The 20,783-nt window shown below is 38.4% G+C and overlaps 1 protein-coding gene across 1 annotated transcript in view; it reads right to left on the bottom strand.

Moving 5' to 3' along the window:
• Positions 1-20,783, bottom strand: part of ALG5 (ALG5 dolichyl-phosphate beta-glucosyltransferase) — a 26,046-nt gene extending 5,263 nt beyond the window's left edge. Inside the window, exons 1-8 of the mRNA XM_061133382.1 lie at positions 20,647-20,783; positions 16,995-17,166; positions 16,555-16,601; positions 16,152-16,220; positions 15,523-15,615; positions 13,845-13,958; positions 8,992-9,051; positions 3,951-4,102 (exon numbers count right to left, since the gene is read on the bottom strand). Coding sequence (XP_060989365.1) covers positions 3,951-4,102; positions 8,992-9,051; positions 13,845-13,958; positions 15,523-15,615; positions 16,152-16,220; positions 16,555-16,601; positions 16,995-17,166; positions 20,647-20,712 — 773 coding nt within the window. The 5' untranslated portion in view covers positions 20,713-20,783. The remainder of the gene's footprint in view (positions 1-3,950; positions 4,103-8,991; positions 9,052-13,844; positions 13,959-15,522; positions 15,616-16,151; positions 16,221-16,554; positions 16,602-16,994; positions 17,167-20,646) is intronic.

The raw sequence follows: 20,783 nt of genomic DNA, 5'->3' as shown, positions 1-20,783 counted from the left end.
TCGACAGAACTGGACTTTTCCACAGAAACACTGAGTGCCAAAGAATACAGAGCAACGCTTTCCAAATCCTGAGGAAAAATGATTTCCAACCTGTAACTCTTTCTCCAGCTAAATGGTAAACGAGCATGAGGGTGGAGTAAAGGCACGTCTCCACACGCGGGGTCCTGCAGTGCCTGTTTCACATTTTCAGAAAGTTTCATAGAGGATGTGCTCTACTAAAATAGGATGGAAGCCAAGGAGAACTAGATGGAGGACAGGAGCTGCAGCAGACCAGGAAACAACTCGAAAGGAAGAGCCGACGAGATGTCTCTGAGAAAAAGATGGAACTGAGGCATAATCTGATGCCTCTGGGATTCACGCTCCTGTCAGAGTTAGCATGAGGAAGTGTCAAATCCACAGTCAAAGAAATGCCAACAAAAAGCTCCAGGCAGTTATTACCTTTAGGAAAAACAAAAAGTACTACAATTATATGGGTCTATAATCTCATTGCATGCTACAGATCAAATCTGAATTCTCCTTACCCAGCTAGAATGATCAACGCTGAGCTGAGCAAAATTATTTTAAAACTGCAGTAGGCACGTAAGTATGCAGGATAAACAGGAGTTTAAGAGAATACTTAAACATTCATTTCCTACTTTGGAAAGTAATATCTAAAACTGAAAAACTGAGACACAGCTATGCAGACACTTTGTTCTAAGTATGGAGCAAATGCCACAAGCAAGCAGTAAAGAAATGACGGTGGCTACAGTCAGGGAGCAGAAATCGGGGGGCGGCAGGAGGCGCCACGGCGGGGCACGGGGGAGTAAAAGCAGATGGGGCCAAAGACAACGGTCTTCTTCTTATAAACCCGATGGAATGATTTTAAATTATAAACATGAATGACACCGATTAAAAATAAAAAATATTATTTACTAGAAGAAGGTACATTTCAAAGAATCCATTTTAAAAATTACTCATAAACAGGGTCAAATTATACCTTAACATTAAATGGGAAGACTTTAGGTGAGGTAGAGTTCAGAGGATGGAGACTATATATATTTAACATTTAACGTTACTCATACTCAAGCAATTCTGAGTCAAAGAGATGGCTGTAGTTTTTCAACTTGGGCAATACAGTGTGTATTATACCTTGATGTTTTCTAACACCTAGAAACTCTACTTGACTTGGATTTCCTGAAAGTTACGAGAAAAATTTCAGTGAATCTTTAGAATAAGTCCTCTTAAGAAAACTGTCTAAGGTGACACCTACATGGAAATGAGTAGATGCACAATTTGATTTCTAAAACTTACACGGCACAACAGAAAACCCACATCAGCTCTATAGTGTTTCTTGATTGAAGTGTAGGAACAGAGATGTTTAAATAAAAACAGTGAGACATTACTGCTTATCAGGCTGACACATGCCTATTTGATGGTTCTCCTTTATGGGCACCAAAGAAACATTATTGGATCCTAAAGAGAGAGGTCAGAGGTTAAAATTTTAAGTCAATCAAATCTCAAATAAGTAATGAGAAAGGAGTGCACATGAACATAAGATTTACAGAAGAAAAAAAACCAAAACACATTCTTTTACTTAAAAGAACACATAAAACCTGGGAATGGTGCTGGCCAATAGGGCAGCCACGACCCACATGTGGCTGGTTACTGGGCACTGACATGGCTGGTCTGAGCCGATAGGTACTATACTCTCAAGACATAGTACAAAGAAAAGAATGTAAAATAGTTCAATATCTTTTTCATACTGAATGCATGCCAAAATGACTATGCTTAATACTGTGCTAAAGATAGTATTAAATTTCATCTTTCTACTTTTTAATGTGGCTACTAAAAAGTTTAAAATTACACATATGGCTTGCATTCGTGTCTTCTATTCTATTTCTGTTGGACAGTGCTGCCTTAGAACAATCCTGACAAGGAAGTTTCATGATTTTAAAGTCAAGCCTAAAACCCTACTGTTCTCCATTTTTAAATCCTTCCTTTCAAACTACAAAGAACCTAGCTCTTTGACCCTAGATTTGGACACAACTGCTGAATGAAAAATACCTATTGCAGAGGTGTGTTTCTGGAGTGGCTTCTTAAGAGTCTCTGATTTTGGAGTCCATTAACTATCAGTATATTTTCTTCTCCAACAACATAACAGAAACATGCATTTAAATTTAAAGACCAAATATAAGTACTTAAAAAAATTTTAACCTAAGGAAAAAGGATTTAAAAACACGTTGATCATTTTAATTCTGAAACTCCAGTTTCTTTATAAAGTTATTTGGCAAGATTAGATGACATCTATTTCTAGGGGTTAACAAACATTTGCAAATACATGCATGAAAGTTACACAGACTACATGAATGAATATCTACCGGAATAATTATGCAGACTCCTGCCACAAACAGAATTCACACAGAACCCAGAACTAGCACTGAGTATTAATTCTTTCTACAGTATTTACGGAGTAGATATGATGGGTCAGGCACTGTCTTAGACAGTGAACTATACTATATGTTAATATTTTATACTGTCATAAATGTTATGACACTTAATCATCACAAATCCATTTACTTTTTGTTTTTAAAGTGTGCAACTGATTAGGATTTTCTGCTCTTGTGGAGTTTATGTTTTAATAGAGAAAAAGAAACATTACACAAATAAAACACTACAGATGTGACAGGTGCTCCAAGAAAGGTTTATGGTGCTCCAACAGCACACAGTAGGGGCATCTGGTCTACTAGAGAGTGAGGGCAGGCTGTCCTAAGGAAGATCTGAAGGATAAGTGGATGCTGATGGAGAGGCAGTGGGAGACGAGAAGGGAAGAAACTGCATGCGGAGACTCAGGTGGGCAAAATCATAAAACCAATATTGATGCTGGTATCATTATCACTCTCAAGGCCCAGGGAAGGCACTCAAAGGCAATGGGTAGCAAAGAGGTGTGTCTGATCATTTCTAATTTTTCAAGAGATCCCCCTGGCTGCAGCACAGGAACCGATGTCCTATGGAGTTTTTAATTCTGAAACTGGAGTTTCAGAATTAAAATGATCAAACTGATGGTAGTGAAGATGAAGAGAAATGAAGGGACAGTAAGAATGACTCCAGGTTTCAGGCTTCTGTGTTACACTGTTAGTCCCTAAACAGGCTGAGAGCTGAAGCGAGGTCTGGAATGAAGAGAGGCTGAGATAACAGTATATTTTAAGATAGAGTGCTCTGAAGTATTAAATGTTGCTGATGGATTCATCAAGATGGTAAGTAGTCATATTAAACAAGACAATTGGATTTAATAATAGGAGGGTAACGAGATGTTTAGATGGGAGGACGGGTGAGGAGTGGCAAGCAGGAAGATGGAGACAATGAATACAGACCATTTTTCCAGGAATAAGTTGGCTGTGGAAGGAAAGAGGGCTAGGGCTGGAGGGGTGCTGGTGGCTGGTGTCAATGGAGACCATGCTTTTTTAATGGCGAGGGAAATTTAAACTTGGAAAAACTGATGAGAAAAACACGGCTGAGAGAAAAGGCTAAACACACAAGAGAGAAAGTAAGTGAACAGGATTGGGTTCTTAGAAGGTGGAAGGGGATGCAGAGATCCAAGAATTGGCCTTAGGCAGGAGAGGGAACTCACTCCTGTAAAAGAAAAAAGAGAAACTGGATACCCTTTTCTGCTTTGATATTTCTGAATTTCTCTGCAAAGGAAAAAAGGAAGCTTAAGGAAACAGGATGTTTTCAGGCCTCTTGAATGATACTGTCTATAATTAAGGTGAAAATATAACTTCATACCCTATATTTGGTTTGAGATGTTAAAAATAAGAACCAAACCAGGATAGGCACAGATTAAGTTTACAGATGTAAGTGTGAATTTTGTTTAAACCTAGAGGTTCATTAGGAGAATACAGGGTTGCTTCCCATTACCTGGAGTAACTGCTGCATAGGAAGACATACCAGACACACGCCGGTTAGGAACCTACCATCGTTCAATGTGGAGAGATGAAAACGTCCGTGACGCTGCTTCTCGAGTTAATAATTTGAACCCACACTGTGTGTCCCTGATTCCTTTGACACAAAGGAACCACACCAGAAAGTGGAACCCATACATGAGAAGAGTACGGAAGTAAGAACGCTGCAACAGAGACAAAATATAAATGACTTTTCCATTTATCTATAAAGGAGACATTGAAAACAATCTGGCTGCAGAGAACCACAATTTAATATTTAACTGACTGGGTAGATCTCACACATGAACACCACCATCCCATTAGCTGCCCTGGCGAATTCTATTCTAGACACTGAGGATGCCTACTACTTGGAGCTGGCAGGAGCTAGAGAAGTAGTTACTCTCTTCCTGGAGGTTTAGTCAGACAAGAGGAATCACAGTGACTGTGAGAGCTGGGGCTTCAGTTGCCAGAAACCTGCACAGCAGTTGGGGGGCTGCTATGAGCAAGAGGAACATCTCCTCTACCCTGTCTTTTGTGCCTCTGTGCCCCAGACATATTTTGGTTTCAAAAAAGGTGAGTTACCAGAATATCTTGGAAAAATGAAACATGATTTCAACCTGAAGTTTGATACCTGGCTAATGAGAATACAACAGTAGGGGTCAGCAAGAGTGTCAAAGAAGCCACAGACCATCAAGGAGTTTGAAACAAAAACCCAGTCTCCCTAATGAAGTATGACAGATACTTCTGATAAAATATATTTTAGCAGGCTAAGTTATTTAATATTTTGGAAATTAAATTTAAGTAGTCTTTTATCTAAGTATTCCCTATTGTTAGCAGTCATTAATTTTATTATTAGTAGTAACACAACACATATTTTATTCATAAAACAATGAAAACTTAAAAGCATGAGAAAAACAGATCAGTAATTACCATGGCAGTCAAGACTTTCATATTTAGGATTAAAAAAAGACAATATCTCTTAAAATTTTCTATAATTACAGTAATAGACCCATGGAATGATATATTACATATGCACGTAAGAAACCCCATAAAAGTCTATGCAAAATAATATCTCGTCCTAGTAAATCAAGGTCCTTTCCTCCTTCTGGCTTTTCTTTTCCATTACTGTAATCTTTAGGATCATTCTTCATTCACATGACTTTTCCTATCACCAAGGAACAAAATCATGACTCAACAGTCATATAAGATGACATAAGAGAAAAGCCACTGCACTGAGCAGCCTCTATTTGAATCCTGGCTCCATTAATAATTAGGCTGACCTTGAGCAGGTTACTTCCACTCTCTAAATCCCACTTCCCTCATCTAGAATGGAAATGCCTGCCTCATGAAGGTAAAGATTAAATGGTACAATATTAAAGTCTTTAGCCTGGTGTTTGGTACAGGAAGTAACAGACATTTAATAAATGCTTTTAGTAAGGGAAGAAGGTTTGAAAGCTCACTTTAACCTCCTGACTGAATTTCACTTGTGTATTAAACAGGACAAGAAGGGAAGGAAGACTAAAATATCAAACTTATCTAGATGGTACTAAAACAAAGTCTTTGGAAAGCTCTAGCACTTCTCACTGATCACCTAGAATCATTAGTTAGCTTTTGATGTTAAGTATGTCTTACCTCTCTAAGCAGATAGGGCAGAAACCTCATCTTAAAATACTCTGGGAATCTCACAACAGCTTGCTCAGTGCCTTCCATTTAAAATATTTCCAATAAATACTGGTTGACTGATTAAACCTCCAAAAGACCATTTATGCTTAGGAAAGGAACAAATAGAAATCAAAAGATAGAAAAAATAAAAATTAAAAGGTAGAAAAACAATACCTCTAAACTAGTTCTCAAATGATTTTTAATGTGATTGAGATGAGCTTACTAGCAACCAAATAAAAATATTCATGACTGCTTTTGCTTGGATGTTAATAGTTTGCTTTTGCTTGGATGTTAATAATGTTTCTGTTTGCTTGGATGTTAATAATGTTTCTGTTTGTTTTAGGATAATGGCTATCTTTAAAAAAAAAACAAAAACCACAAACATGTGGAGTTCACATGAGGACTTTAACTTATTTGGTTTCTAACATATTGAAAAGCAAAACAGTATAAACGACAGGATCTTTAATTTTTAAAACTTTAAAAAGTATCTTAAAGTTTAGAAGACATCTAAAAACACAGACCTATTTAGTTAAATGAAGGTAACAAAGTCATAGGAGAGCATTATATGAACTTCTGAAGTAGATATTTTAAAATATTTACTATTTTAACATTAACAATAGTTTCTAATATTTATGAAACATAAACAAGGAATTCAGGTGAAATTTAAAGCTGACTGGTAATTTTATTATCTTAAAAAGAGAAGTTAAAGAAGTCTCAAGATATAAGTAAAGACTCTTCAAAAATATAAAGAGATCAAACAAACAGTAATGGATTCTATTTTGAATCCTTTAAAAATGATAAATTTGAGAATACCCAGACAATATAAACACAACTGTTTTAACTGTTACACAGAACATATGGGCATATGAACACATTTAGGGAGGCTTAAATGACCCCACTTGTGCTGTATCATGCATGTCTGTCTTCTAAGAGGGCAACAGAACAGACAGTAGGATTAACTGAGAATATGTATAAGGGTGTTTAGGTAAGGTAAGTCTGAAAACAACATAGTTTAGTTACCAAAGTTGCTGTTTACTGTGTTAATTAATACTCCTGTAATTTTCTCACTGTCCACAGATCGATCACCATGGAGGATCTGCATCACCTGTAGCATGTTAAAAGAACCCCAGTGGCCAAGAAGTGGATGGCCATGCGGCAGTTTCTTGGACATGTGGCCAAATAGACATGTTGCCCCTTGGAGATGACCTTCTCTAAGACAGACATAGTTCTATGAGAATCACCTAGACTTGAACAAGCAGCCTACTCAGCAGGAGTTATACATAGTGGCTCCAGTGAACAACTGCTGATCAGTTTAGCCTTTCTTTCTGGAGCAGCTGCCAATTCTATAGAGCCCTAAAGCACTATGTCAGTCACTAAGTTTTAGAGATGGAGGAATGGATGGACAGATGACTAAAGAAAAGATCCCTTGATGACTGGTTAAAAGCAGCACTCAGTAAAAAAAGGTCCAGACCATAGCACAGTCTCATTCTAAGTACTATTTTGAAAAAATTCAAAGAGTTTTCAACTAATGGAAGTTCTAAATGAAAAGAATTTACATCATTAAAAACAAAACCAAAAACCACAATTCCCTTCTATTGCCAACAACAACAACAGGTCCCAATCATTTCTTTTCTAGATTACTTCAACTGCTTCCTATTTCTCCAATCTTTTTCCTTTCCAAGTTTATTATAATTTTCCCCATTTATATACTTTTTTAAAAAGGGAAAAAATTTACTCACAAAACCCTTAGATTAATCTCTGTTTTCATTAAGTGTTTTTGTTTGAATAGATTTTTTAACACAAACAAGTATACTGCATTTATAGTATCATACTGTTTTCCATGCAACCTAACATTTTAGTATTTCCCTACATTATTATACAGTCTCCACCGTGAAGTGAAGTTAAAGTTGCTTAGTCATGTCCGACTCTTTGTGACCCTGTGGACTACACAGTCCATGGAATTCTCCAGGTCAGAATACTGGAGGGGGTAGCCTTTCCTTTCTCCAGGGGATCTTCCCAACTGAGAGGTCTCTCGCATTACAGGCGAATTCTTTACCAGCTGAGCCACAAGGGAAGCCCACTATCATGTATTTTATTGCTGTATGCCATTTCATCCAGGGGAAATATGTACACTTTCTAGCGTTGGGATACAGTACCTTGTAGTTTCTAGTATTTCACAATTATAAATCATGTTCTGAACATCTTGCACATACACTTTTCCTTTCCTTACCTCTTGTGTATCAGTGAAGTGATGAAGTTGGACTAGCTAGCCTCTAAACTCTTTCAGCACTAAACTTCCAGGAGTTTGATATTCTCTATGGTTAATAGATTAACCTTTTCCAAATACCAGTAAGAGTTCATAGGGTTACAGAGTTACATTTAGACTAGATGCTGAAGATGATATAATAATTTATTTCTTAAAAAAAAAAAAAGGAGAGTTCAAATTTTCGCATTTGAGCAAAATCCTTAAGGGATTTAATGGTTCTGCTATCAGTATATCTTTGGAAAAAATTAGAATTTTTTCATGTCCTATTTCAGAATCACTGAGGGAAAGGGTCAATCGTATATTCCATTGGCTCTCAAACTCTGGTTGCATAGGGTGACCTGGGAAACTTAAAAATGCAGACTCCTGGTCCCATGGCTAGAATCTGATTTAGTGTCTAAGACTGGCCTAGGAATGTGCATTAAAGAAAAACACAAAGAAAAAATGCCCCAGATGATTTTGACCTTCCTCTGAAAACTATAGCTTTATGCTCAATCTACGTGACCACTCTAGCAGATGAACATATAAGAATATAATGGACAATTACTGAGTCTGATACAGTAGGTCTACATTTTTACATGAAAAAGAATTAAAATAAAAAACACTGCATAGAATGATTCCGTTATATTTTTTCCTTGAAGTCACTCCAGCTTCTTAGCCTAATCTGTAAATTACCACCTGAAGAAGTTAATGTCTTCACTGATTTTTTTAATATACTGAAAAGGGCAGCACAACTTTACTCATGTGAAGTTATGTTGCTTTTCTAAGGGAAACAGTTTTTAAAAATTTAAACTTTGAATAAAATTTAAAATATAGTATTTCAGTGTGCTGACATGAGAAAAACTAAAGGCAAGTTGATTGGTTCAAATACACATCATTTGGAGAAATTTGCCTTATACGATAACTGAATGGGGACGCTCTTTGTGTCTTCAGAAAAGAACTGCCTGCATCCTAAATCAAAGTGAAGTCTACATTCTCCCTTTATACTCATGAAAAAGAAAATTAAAAAAATCAATTCCTGTATGTGCTAATACTTTCTTTTGAAAGGAGCTTCATTTTTATGAGATTAATTATGAAAGCCTAAGCTTATTTCATGCTAATATATATGTAAAAAAGAAAAAAAAGATGCATGATTGATGAAAGCCTCACCTGAGCAATTGACTCTTTTTCCAAATGAGCTCGAGATCCACAAGCGATAGCCATTTGATCCTGAAGAAAGAAGCAATGAAATAAGTATCACTAATAAATCTTTGCTTTCAATGTAAATATCTTATTTTTTAGAAACTATTTTTTTTAAAGTAATGTTAAATATCTTTAAAGGTTTACTGAGAAGTTCAGAATCTTAAGGAAGTCTAATTGTATTTACTGAGATGACAGTTTTCCCTGCTAAATATAAGAGGCATGGATTATTTCAGAATTCATATATTTAAGTGATTTTTCTAACTGAAAATACTTTGTCAATATAATTATAAGAAAAATTAGTAGTATTAGAAAGAAAAGGGTTATCTGTAGATAATGTGATTTTATATGTAATCACTGCATTATGGAAAACCCAAGAATATCAACTGAAAACTGATTACAAATAAGAGAATGTATATAAGAGAATGTAAAAGATGAGTGGGCACAAAATGAATATATATATAATATTTTAATCTTATATGTAGATACAATGATCAGATAATCATAATGGAAGCAAAAACAATATTAATAATATGAATAAAAAGGAAAAATTTATAATCTTTACAAGAAATGTAGCAAGATCTAAATAAAGGAAACATACAAATGCAACCGAAGGAAAGAAAAATATCCAATCACAGAGGGAAGACCATGACCATGGATGAGAGGATGTGATTACAGCATTAAAAAGGCAACTCCCTAACTAAACTTTAAATTTAAAGCCATAACAATAGAAATATAAAAGTATTTTCTCACTGATTTAGATAAGCTAATTTGGAAGTTAATATTGAAAAATAAAGAACCAAGAAGAGCCCAGAATATTCTAAGAGTGAGAAAGGACTAGTGCCAGATGATTTAAAGTTACATTATAAAGCTAAAAATAATTAAAATGAAAGTTGTTGTTGTGTGTCTGACTCTTCTGCAACTCCATGGACTGTAGTCCCCCAGGCTCCTCTGTCCAGGGGATTTCCCAGGCAAGAATACTGGAGTGTGTTGACATTTCCTTCTTCAGGGGATCTTCCCAACCCAGGGATTGAACCCATGTCTTATGCACTGCAGGGGAATTCTTTACCACTGGGCCACCAGGGAAGCTGGGAAAACTAAGGCGCTATGCTGTGCTTAGTCACTTAGTCGTGTCCGACTCTGCAACCCCATGGACTGTAGCCCGCCAGGCTCCTCTGTCCATGGGGATTCTCCAGGCAAGAATATTGGAGTGGGTTGCCATACCCTCCTCCAGGGGATCTTTCCAACCCAGGGATTGAACCCAGGTTTCTCACATTGCAGGCACATTCTTTACCATCTGAGCCACCAGGAAGCCCAAGAATACTGGAGTGGGTAGCTTTTCCCTTCTCCAGGGGAACATCCGGACCCAGGAATCAACCAGGGTCTCCTGCATTGCAAGCCGATTCTTTACCAGCTGAGCTACCAGGGAAGCCCGAAAAACTAAGGTAGTAGAATGTAAATAGATGAACACACACAAAACGCATGTGTACTTAAGAGTATGGTAAAGACAAACATGTTTAAATCTGTGGGAAAAAGATGCTGTGGGGCACCTTGGTAGCCATTTAGAAACCAAATTAAATTGGATCTGAACCAGTTACTGACTAGAACATACTCCAGATAGCACTGAAGATTTAAGAGTGAAGTTATCAGAAATAATATTTTAAATGATCCCAAGGAAGGCACAAATATACAAACCCCAGAAAAATTCATCAACTTGACAAGAAAATTTTAAAAATTGTTGTATGGCAAAACAAGAAAAATCCAACCACATTAAAAATTAAAAGACAAATAAATTGGGGCAAAATACAGCAATAATTTATATTACAGACAAAAGGCTAATTTCCAAAATGTATTATAAGTGCTCCTACAAATTATTAAGAAAAGTACTCAACAACTGATTTGGAAAGAGATGAAGGTTATAAACACAAGTGCACAAAAATAAGAAGTGGAAATACCTTTTAAATCACTGAAGAGATTCCTACCTCAATCATGCTTATACCAAGAGCAATGTAAATAAAATCTATTAATTTTTTACCATATTGTACACACACATTCTATGTAGACAGCAATTTGAAAACTGTTATCCCAATTACAAATATACACACAATTTGACCCAGCAATTTTACAGCTAGGGATTCTTCCCATAATAAACTTGCATATGTGTAAAATGACATCTATATAAGGTTGATCACTTCAGTACTGTTTGAAGAAGCAACCTGAATGTCCATCCAAAGGGACTGGCTATGGACCTGTGAAAGAATAAGGAAGGATTCTGATGTACACAGAAGGCTCAATCTCCCAGATATGCTGTGAAATGCAAACAACAGGAACAATGCATAGTGTGTATTTAAAAAATAAAGAATACAACATACATCTTCTAGGTGGATATGCAGAAATGGATAACACTAACTTCTGAGAGTGACTGGGTGACTGAGAAATGCAGAGCTAGGTTCACTGCATACCTTCTTATACTATTTGAACTTTGAACCATTAATCAGAATAAATTTTTAAAAAGTGTTCATTGTAAAGAAATTGGTAAGTATATAAATTTACATGCATACAGAAAAAAAGTTGTTGTAAAAACTCATGCATAATCTCGCCACCTAAAAGCAGCCACTGCTAACATTTTGTATTATTTCCTTGTGTTTTTTTTGCTTTTGCGCTTCTTTTTCAAGTACTATTTACCCCAGTCTAGGGGGAAAAAACCCAAAAAACTGGCTTAAGAAATCACTCCTTGCATGCTAGTCCCGGTTGATTCTATTTCCAATAGTTAAACTACTAAACAAGTGATCATCATGTACTTTGCTCAAAAAATTATTTTATAAAATCAAACATATGTTTATTGAGGTAGGATACTACAGGTTAGGAAACTGAAAAGCTGGGAGAAAAGCTTTACATTAAAAAAAAAAAAAGATAAAATACTTGGAACTATAGATCCCTATTTCATGTGTTTGTCATATAAAGCTCTACTTGAATTATACACATTTAGTTCACAACCTTAAAAGAATAATCATCTTCAGAGAAAGGACTGCAGGAAACTTTTTAAAGTTCACCAGGTAAGAACAATTAGACTAGGATACGTGACCTGGTTACTCTAAGAGAAGACACAAGAAAGAAGTACAGCTCACCCTTGAACAACCCAGGGCTGACCCAGGCAGGTGGAGGGAGGTGGGGTGTAGGCACTCCTACACCCCGTTTGTTGTTCAAGGGTCAGCTGGAGCAGCAGATTTCTTATTGTTGCAATTAAAAATAAAACCAGCCAAGAAGAAAGAGAACAGTGGAAGCCACTGAAGAACATGCTGGCGATCCTGTCAAACCAATGCTGTAAACATTTAAGTTAACTTCTGCCATCTAGTGAGTCAATTGTGTATTCATTAGAGAACCCCACTACTTTGAAATTCATGTTCCTGCTTCATTATTTTCAGAACTATTCTAGCCAGTTTTCATTAGGGTTTAAGGAGATACATGTGAGGCATGCTTATGGGCTTTGTGGCTCAAATGAATTGAAAAGGGAGTACCAATTACATTAAAGACAGAACAAGAGTCTGTATCCTGAGAAACTGAAATTGAACATGCTGGTGTGTAATAAATTCAGAGCCACACTTCCATTTCCTAACAAAGCAAAAGAAATACAGAAACAGAGGTAACACCTGTACCAGTATAAGGATGGGAGTCAAGGTCCAATGGCAGTATCTATGAGGTAACGGTGTCATGTTGTGACTGGATCCTCACCAACTTTGGTAGAAAATGACCAGGATGATAAGAAAAAGAAATCTGCTATTTAAAAACTGAAATAACTATTGACAGGCCAAAGTCGAGCAGACACACGGAAAACTGATAAAAGTTCTATGCAGCTTCGTTGGGTTCCCTGGGTTCCCTGCTGTTGTGAGATTTTTGTCATTCCTGTATAAGGGTGCACGGCTCTGAAGAATGGATCCACACCCAGTTTGAAGCCCTGACAATGGGGAGCCCTAGTGACTTCTGCTAAAGCCTGGGATATTGTGTGTCAGTGAATGCTGTCCAAAGGCACTAACTCATCCTCAAAGTCTGACTCTTTCTAGATCAGGAGTATTTGGTAAAAAGCTCAGAATACAGTCAAGTTATCGTCTTTCTCTAAATGGCTTTTAAAGGCTAGAAATGGCACCAGGATTTTCTTTCTTTCCTCAGCCTTTACTTTTTTTTTTCTTTTAAAACAAATGTTGATACTGCCTTTATTCATAATTGCCAAATGCTGGAAAGCTGCCCAAATGTCCTCCAACAGTTGAATGGATAAACAAGCTGTGGTACACCCACACAATGGAATACCACTTAGCAGTTAAAAGGCATAAATCACTGATATATACAGCAACTGGGATGAATCTCAGATGCATTATGCGGAGTGAAAGTCAACCTCCACTTTTTGAAGTTGTGACACAAACAGACACGTAATCTTTTTCGAGTGGTTGTTGCTTGTGTTTTGTTTTTGTTTCGTAAAAACAAGATTCTGTGGTCCAGTTTCATTACATCTCCACACAAAAGTGTCAGTCTGTGCTTTTACATAAAAGATTTAGCTGAATATGCATGATAAATATTAAAACTCTGGTGGGAGTAAAGCAATTTAAAATTGAGAGAGATGGACAGAATATTAAACAAGTAATTGTGAAGTGAATCTCAGAAAATCAGTGAATGTTAGTAATTAAGTCTTTTGTGGGACTGCATATAGGAATTTCACACCAAAAAAAAAAAAAATTCCCCAACTGTTTAACTTAAAAACACCATTTTGATTTACTTTAGGCCCCTCTGTTCTTTACTGAATATCATTTAAACTATACTCTTATACTCACTGGCCAAGGCTGTAGATCATTCAGTCCTTTTTCTAATTTCTCAATATCTGGAAACTTCGTGGCTCCGTCAGCATCTGCCATAAGGATCTTTTTACCTCGAGAACTGAATACACCCTGTATGTCAAAATTTCAATTAAAAGAAAGTTGCTTAAAATCAAAGTTAAATTCGGTGACATACCAATTTATTCTGCTTTACTTAAAATATCCAAGAAATAAATATTAGGTATGACATGGCAGAAGGAGGCCAGAATTCCCTGAAAACAAATGATAAGATCATTCCAGAAGTATCCAGTGTCTACTTCATGATTTTAAAAGCTTTGTGAGGTCATACTACTAATACCCTGGAAAATATCGAGATGAGAAAATAGATTTGGATAAAGATATGCTGCATCAGTAAGAATAAAAATGTAAAATACCTACTATAAATATTATATCTGTATTATTTAAGTACAGTGGCACTTAACAGGGACCAGGGGCTCCTTAGAGGAATATATGGAGAAGATATTTATGGAGAGATTGAACAAATATAATATAGACAGGTTTGCGGTGAAATGCATCATAACATGACTGAGCTTTGGTATTTTTTATGATGGGATCTAAAATATTTAAAATTAATTGTTGAGTAAAGAAATGTAGAATGCCACTAAAATTTAGGGAGTGTGGATATATTCAAATATTATTTTAGGTATCTGACACTTAGCAAACTTAATGCCACTAAATTTTTGAATTGATCAATCTTTGGGCAGAATATGGCCCTGCCAGTGCACACTTCACACAGAAACTATGCATCAGCTCTTAATTTCATGGTGCATTTGAGTGAATACATTGTTTCTTCAGTGGGAATACACTGTTACTTAACAGTGTGACTATAGATAAGATACACATATACAAATCTAGGGGGCTTCCTCGGTAGCTCAGCTGGTGAAGAATCGCCTGCAATGCAGGAGATCCCAGTTTGACCCCTGGGTTGGGACGATCCCCTGGAGGAGGGCACGGCAACCCACTCCAGTATTTTTGCCTGAAGAATTCCATGGACAGAGGAGGCTGGTGGGCTACAATCCATGGGATTGCAAAGAGTTGGGACACGACTGAGTGACTAAGCACAGCACAGCACATACAAATCTAGGCAGAAATTTGATCATCTATTCTACATGATTAAGCCACTTATTAGTAAATGTGATGTCTTTTTATCATATTCATTAGAATATGGGTGAAAAAGAAGAAATAAAAAAGTTGTATTTAACATCTGAACATCACATACTAAGTTTTCAGAAAGAGAAACATTACAAGGTACAAAATCTATAGCTATAAGTTTAAGATTAAAAAATAATAATAATAAAGGAGTAACTCAGTGATACATGATAAGGGGGTTTCTTGAATGTGGGCGACCCTCCCGATTCTACCACCAAGGGCCTCCACCTCACTGCTAGATCAAGATGAATACTTCTTTCCGAATCACCCAGCACATCATAGCTATGATATGGTATTTTATTTTATTATGATCACATTATATATACATATATGTAAGAAGTTATTATTAAAAGCAATTTACCAGCCTTATTTGAAAGGCTGGTATTTAACAAGCCCGTTGCAGAACATACATGTGCTGTAATCGACAAAAGAGGCTATTCAAAATACCTTCATGTTTCAGATAAAAATGTTGAAATTAGGTTATTACCATCCTAATTGCTCCGCCCTTTCCACGGTTCTTCACTAGCGTTATCACTCGTACTTTGTCGCTTCCATATTTCTGGCAGTATTTAAAAGCTACCTGTCAAATTACATAAAAGTCAGAATTAAAACAAATTTGAATTCCAAGACAGTAACAGAAACTGGGTTTCTGACTTTGGCTTAAACACTTGCTACTCTAGTTGCTGTCTCTCTGTGACCAGGCGGCACCCACGCAGGTTCTGGTGGCCTAGAGAAGCTGCTCTATTCCTGGGGCCGAGATCCGAGCCTGACTGCTGAGGTCACGGCTCTCTCTCCTGCAGGGGAGACACCAGAACAGGCAGCGGCTGCCTCTTTTTTCTTGACTCCTCTGCCTAAGCTACAGAGCTTCTAGAGAAAATAAAAATAAAAGCCACGTGCTCCTTGACTGTGACACATTTGTGACTGGGTTCCCAGAACTGCTTAAAGACCTGTTTACTTGTCAGCAGCCAACCTTACTCCCCAGAGAAGCTGTCTGTATCCTACACCATTTCCCCCAAATCTTCTCCTTGAATTCCTCACTCTCAGCAGAGAATCCCACCGGACTTGTCCTCTGAGTCTTCAACCTCTTTCTCTCTGCTGGCTCCTCAGCAGACTTACCTTTGAAGTCTGGTCTTTGCTGCCATCATCAACTACTATCACCTCATAAGTGAAGGTGGGATCTTGTTTCTGCAAAAAGCAAAAATAAAATACCACCATTCAGCATGGCCAACATCAAGAATTCTAATCAAGTTGTAAGGAAGCTAAAAAAACAACTAGTGTTTTTTTACTGTTTATGTATATAAATATGAATACAAGTTTAAGTGTACAAAGCACACTTACAGAATGTAACTGTACAAAGTGTATAATGTGTAAAAAGGCCAAGGCAACAGGCTGAGCACAGAGGCCAGGGCCGTGACAGCTCCAGAATGGCCGGCACCGCCTCTCATCACAGATCCAGCCTGGGGTCCACAGCTTGGTGACCCGTTCTAGTATTAATTAGACATCAGAGAAAACATGATACCTGTCTGTCCTCCAGATAACCCATAGCTTCATCCATCATTACAGGCACTTAAAGAAAAAAAAAAAAAAATATATATATATATATATACACACACATACATAAATTGCTTTTGAAAATCACTTTGTCCCAGCACACAGTTTATGTATCAAAGAAGCCTGACTAACTAAGCCCTCCCGGGCTGTCCCCCCAGAGGCTATTTCTATCTGGAACGTCTGTCTTCTGCTCCCCTCTTGCTCATCACTTCTCTTCAACACTTCAGTGTTAAGACTGGATGCTCCTTTCTCGTCTAATCCATACTCATCCTTTCTCGTCTAATCCACAACTACCAACTGTGCATACTCTCTACAGCCCACAAGTATCAAGGCTCTGGCGAAGTCCAAACTTCCAATTTCCTTTTCTTCCCAAACTACCCCTTACCAGAAGAATCAAGAAGGGCTTACACCGTTTTTCTTCATTGTATGAAGGCACGACCACAGAAAGCTGTTTGGTAGGTGAGTCCTGAATGCCGGGTAAGGCTTCCCTCTGGCCTCTGGCATTTAAGAAGAACTTCTCTTCTTCATGTCGATGAAGGTGTGGCATCTCTGTAGCAGTTATAAATGCAACAAAGGAAATCTAAAAGCAGATATATTAATAAGAGATTATATTGTGGTGACCTTTTAAAACATGTGCTATGTTAGAATAGGGGCTTCCCTGGTGGCTTGGATGGTAAAGAATCTGCCTGCAATGCACAAGACCTGAGTTTGATCCCTGGGTCAGGAAGATCCCCTGGTGGAGGGAATGGCAACCCACTCCAGTATTCTTGCCTGGAGAATCCCATGGACAGAGGAGCCTGGTGGGCTACAGTCCATGGGGTCGCAAAGAGCTGGACATGACTGAGTGACTAACACTTATATTAGAATACATCATTTACATGATGCTTCCCCCATGAGGTGAAATATTTACTGTTTTTAGTACATTAACAATGGTCTGGAGGTGACTTCAAAACTCCAACCATTCACCTCTTCTTGTAAACTGATTATTATTGTCCTTTTCTCCCTTACTAAGGTACTAATGCCCCAGGAGGCTCTCTGTGTCCTGTCATGCCCCAGGCTTCTGTCATCGCAGGTCTAAGAAGGAGCAGTCACCCCGGAAGCGCCACCTACCCCGAGATGCCCGCCCCCAGCCCCTTGCCCCACCCCCCCAGGGCCCGGGTGAGAAAGCACACGCTGCAGGGGCAGCCTGCGGGCGAGGCCAGGCCTCTCTCAGGACCAGGCTGATCCAGGCCGCAAGGAAAGCACTTGCCGGCCCCAGAGTAAGCACAGAAAGGCTGAAGAATATATACTCATCCCAGATTTCAGTTCAGAACACAGAATGTTTTGGAGTCAAGTATCAAATTTGGAGCCTGTAGGCACTATGAACTGCTAACATTATATAGCCCTCTTCCAGATTCACCAGGGAGCTGGCTTTGGAAATAACCATCATTTGTAGCACTGTTTCTACTGATATACTTTCTGCTTTCAAATCAATCAACTTTTTGATTCTAATCAACCTACCAACTTTGGGAATGCAATTCATTTGTAATTCAGTGACCATTTATAACATCCCACTGGAAACATACTGAAATTGAATGTGCTTCTGATTAGCATGAGTAGGAAGGCAATGTGCCGCCTAGTGGTTAAAGAGTTCCTGCTCTGTACTCCAAGCATCCAGATTGTGGTTATTAAATTCAATTTCCTACTAAAAGTAACCAGTGCTCCTAGGAGGAATGGCTGATTCAAGTGGAGTAGCAGTCAGGCTAGGAAGCTACAAATGTAATGACAAAGTGGCCAACTTGACAGGGAAGAACTGAAGCTTCAAAAAGAATAACTAGTGCAGTGTATCAAAACACAGGAAAAACTTTATATCATGGGTTCCTAATGATACTGAAAAGAAAAAATTAATTAATCACCTGTGTAAGAAGCCAGGGAACCATCTCATTATTTTGAAAACTTCCCTTTTATCTTAACCTTTTAAAATATGAAAGGTATTTCAGAGTAACTGAATAGCTGAGGATGAATTTTTTTCATTACAAAATTCTAGGTAACACATGAAGGAATGATACAATTAGAATATTCCACTCTGCAACCCCCAGTGAAACAGTGGATTTAGGCAGTGATCATCAATGGCTGCTAAAACCATTAGGTTAATGACAAACTTTATGATTGGTGGGTCAAGCTGGTAACTCCTGAAGCTGTGAATCCCACTAGACACCAAAGAAAATCAGACATCACAAGCTTCCTGATACAACACAAAAGGAGTAATCAGCACCATTCACACACTTCTCTTGATTAAAACTCAAATATGTATTTCATCAAATTGCAGCTGTAACCAGCAGTTCACAGGAAATTCAGGGGACAGAGCAAAACGTTAAAAGTCACCTAAGGGATGCAGTTACTAAAATCCAGATTGTGAGAAATTCTACAGAACAAATAACTCTTTATGAAAGACAAGAGAAAAAAATAGAGGAGAAATTGTTTAAGAGACTTGAGACAAACCGATCTAGTGCTAAGTGTGTGTGGATACTGAATGAAATAAACCAGTTATACTAATACAAACACGAGGCATTTGAGCCAACAGTGTATTTTAAATCACTTAACAATGTTAAACTTAAAACTGCGATAACCTTATTGTGACTACGCTTTTAGAAGGCGGTCCTAACTTCAGAGAAAAATGCTTAACATTTACAGATAAAATGTTATGTCTTGGATTTGCTTCAAAATTAATTCAGAAAGGAAGCGGGTAAAGAGACAGTGGGGAGATATATATGAAACAAGACTGATGTGTTCTGTAATGATTTCCTGCTCTGGCATCTAAAAAAATGAAGTTCCACTAGTTGGGTGACATTTGCCTCCATGAGTCCATCTTTCCAACATCAGCTTCCTCACCAGTCAAGGGAAACTAATGATAACATTTCCGTCAGTTGCTGTTTCAAAGCTCAAAACAGATAATCCTGGTTGAAAGCTGAATACAATATCCAACATATTGGAAGTATTCAATAAATCGAAGCTCTTATAACCACTTTGAGCTGCTACGATCAAATACTTCTAGTACAACCTCATAAGGTGCACATTTAACAGAGTCAACGGAAGACAGATTCAACCTAGTATTCTGTCAAACTCTGCCCCACCAAAAACCTGAAAAAAACAAACAATTCTCCATATACTACTAAGGGAAAAACAGACCTCTTTTCTCAGGCAGACACAAACACTAAACATGTCAGGATACATTGCTTGTTCTCTATCTAAACTACCTCTAAGCTGTAAATTCTGAAAAGCTGGCCCAGTGGCCTCCCTGGCAATGCTACCTAGGCTGCTAACCTCAACGTCAAGGAAGCGGAAATCTCTCTCTTTACTAACTAGATGGCGGGCCCATCCCAAATTATATGGGAGAAAGTTCACTTGGCAAATTTTCTACTACTTACGGATCAGGAAGTGTTAAAATGTCTCTGTGTTTCCACAGTAGTGGCAAAGAAAATCTGAGTTTGAATACCACTGTACTGTTTCGTGCAGATGCAGTAAACTTAGGGGGCTGAATTCTGGGACATAACGACCCTCAACCGTACAGTAACACCAGGCCTTGGCCAGCTTGGTCTTCTTGATCCGCTGACTTATCTACTCTGCTAATAGCTGGCTTTGGTCAGTGCTGTCACCACTTTCCATCTGCTTAACTATACCAGGAAAGAGAGTGTCTAGAAAGCACATACTTTCTGCCGGGGCTGAGGACCTCCCCGGGTAGGGCCAGCACTGCAGACCCGGGAGGGAATCTTGGAGAGGTCAGGGCTGAGAGGGCGGATGGGCAGAAGGTCCGGGAACCAGGGGACTAAGAGAAGACGGGGTGGGCATGTCCCAGTGAACGCAAGTGCTAGGTTCTGGGCACGCAGGGAGAAGGAGCTCCAAAATAAAAACAAAGAACGGAAGGAAAGGGGGTGTGAAATTCTGGGGTCTAGGCTTGGGGAAGCGTAGTGCAAGGACACGTCAAAGAGCGGACAGCTCCGAGGAGAGGATGCCTGGGGGGCCGCGCCTCCAGGAGCGCAGTGAGCCCAGGCCCGCGTCTGTCCCCAACCCCTCTCCTCACCAGAATCAGGGCTGCGGCGGCCAGCGCCGCGCCGAGCACCGCCAGCTGCAGCAAGAGCGGACCCATCCTCCATGCCGGGCCGCCAGCCGCCCTATCCCGCGCCTACACACACGCGGAAGTGCGGCCGTGCAGCCCCG

Source organism: Dama dama, chromosome 30 (genome assembly GCF_033118175.1).
Source record: "Dama dama isolate Ldn47 chromosome 30, ASM3311817v1, whole genome shotgun sequence".
In the NCBI taxonomy this organism is placed as follows: domain Eukaryota; kingdom Metazoa; phylum Chordata; class Mammalia; order Artiodactyla; family Cervidae; genus Dama; species Dama dama.
This window is presented reverse-complemented; position numbering and strand designations above follow the sequence as displayed.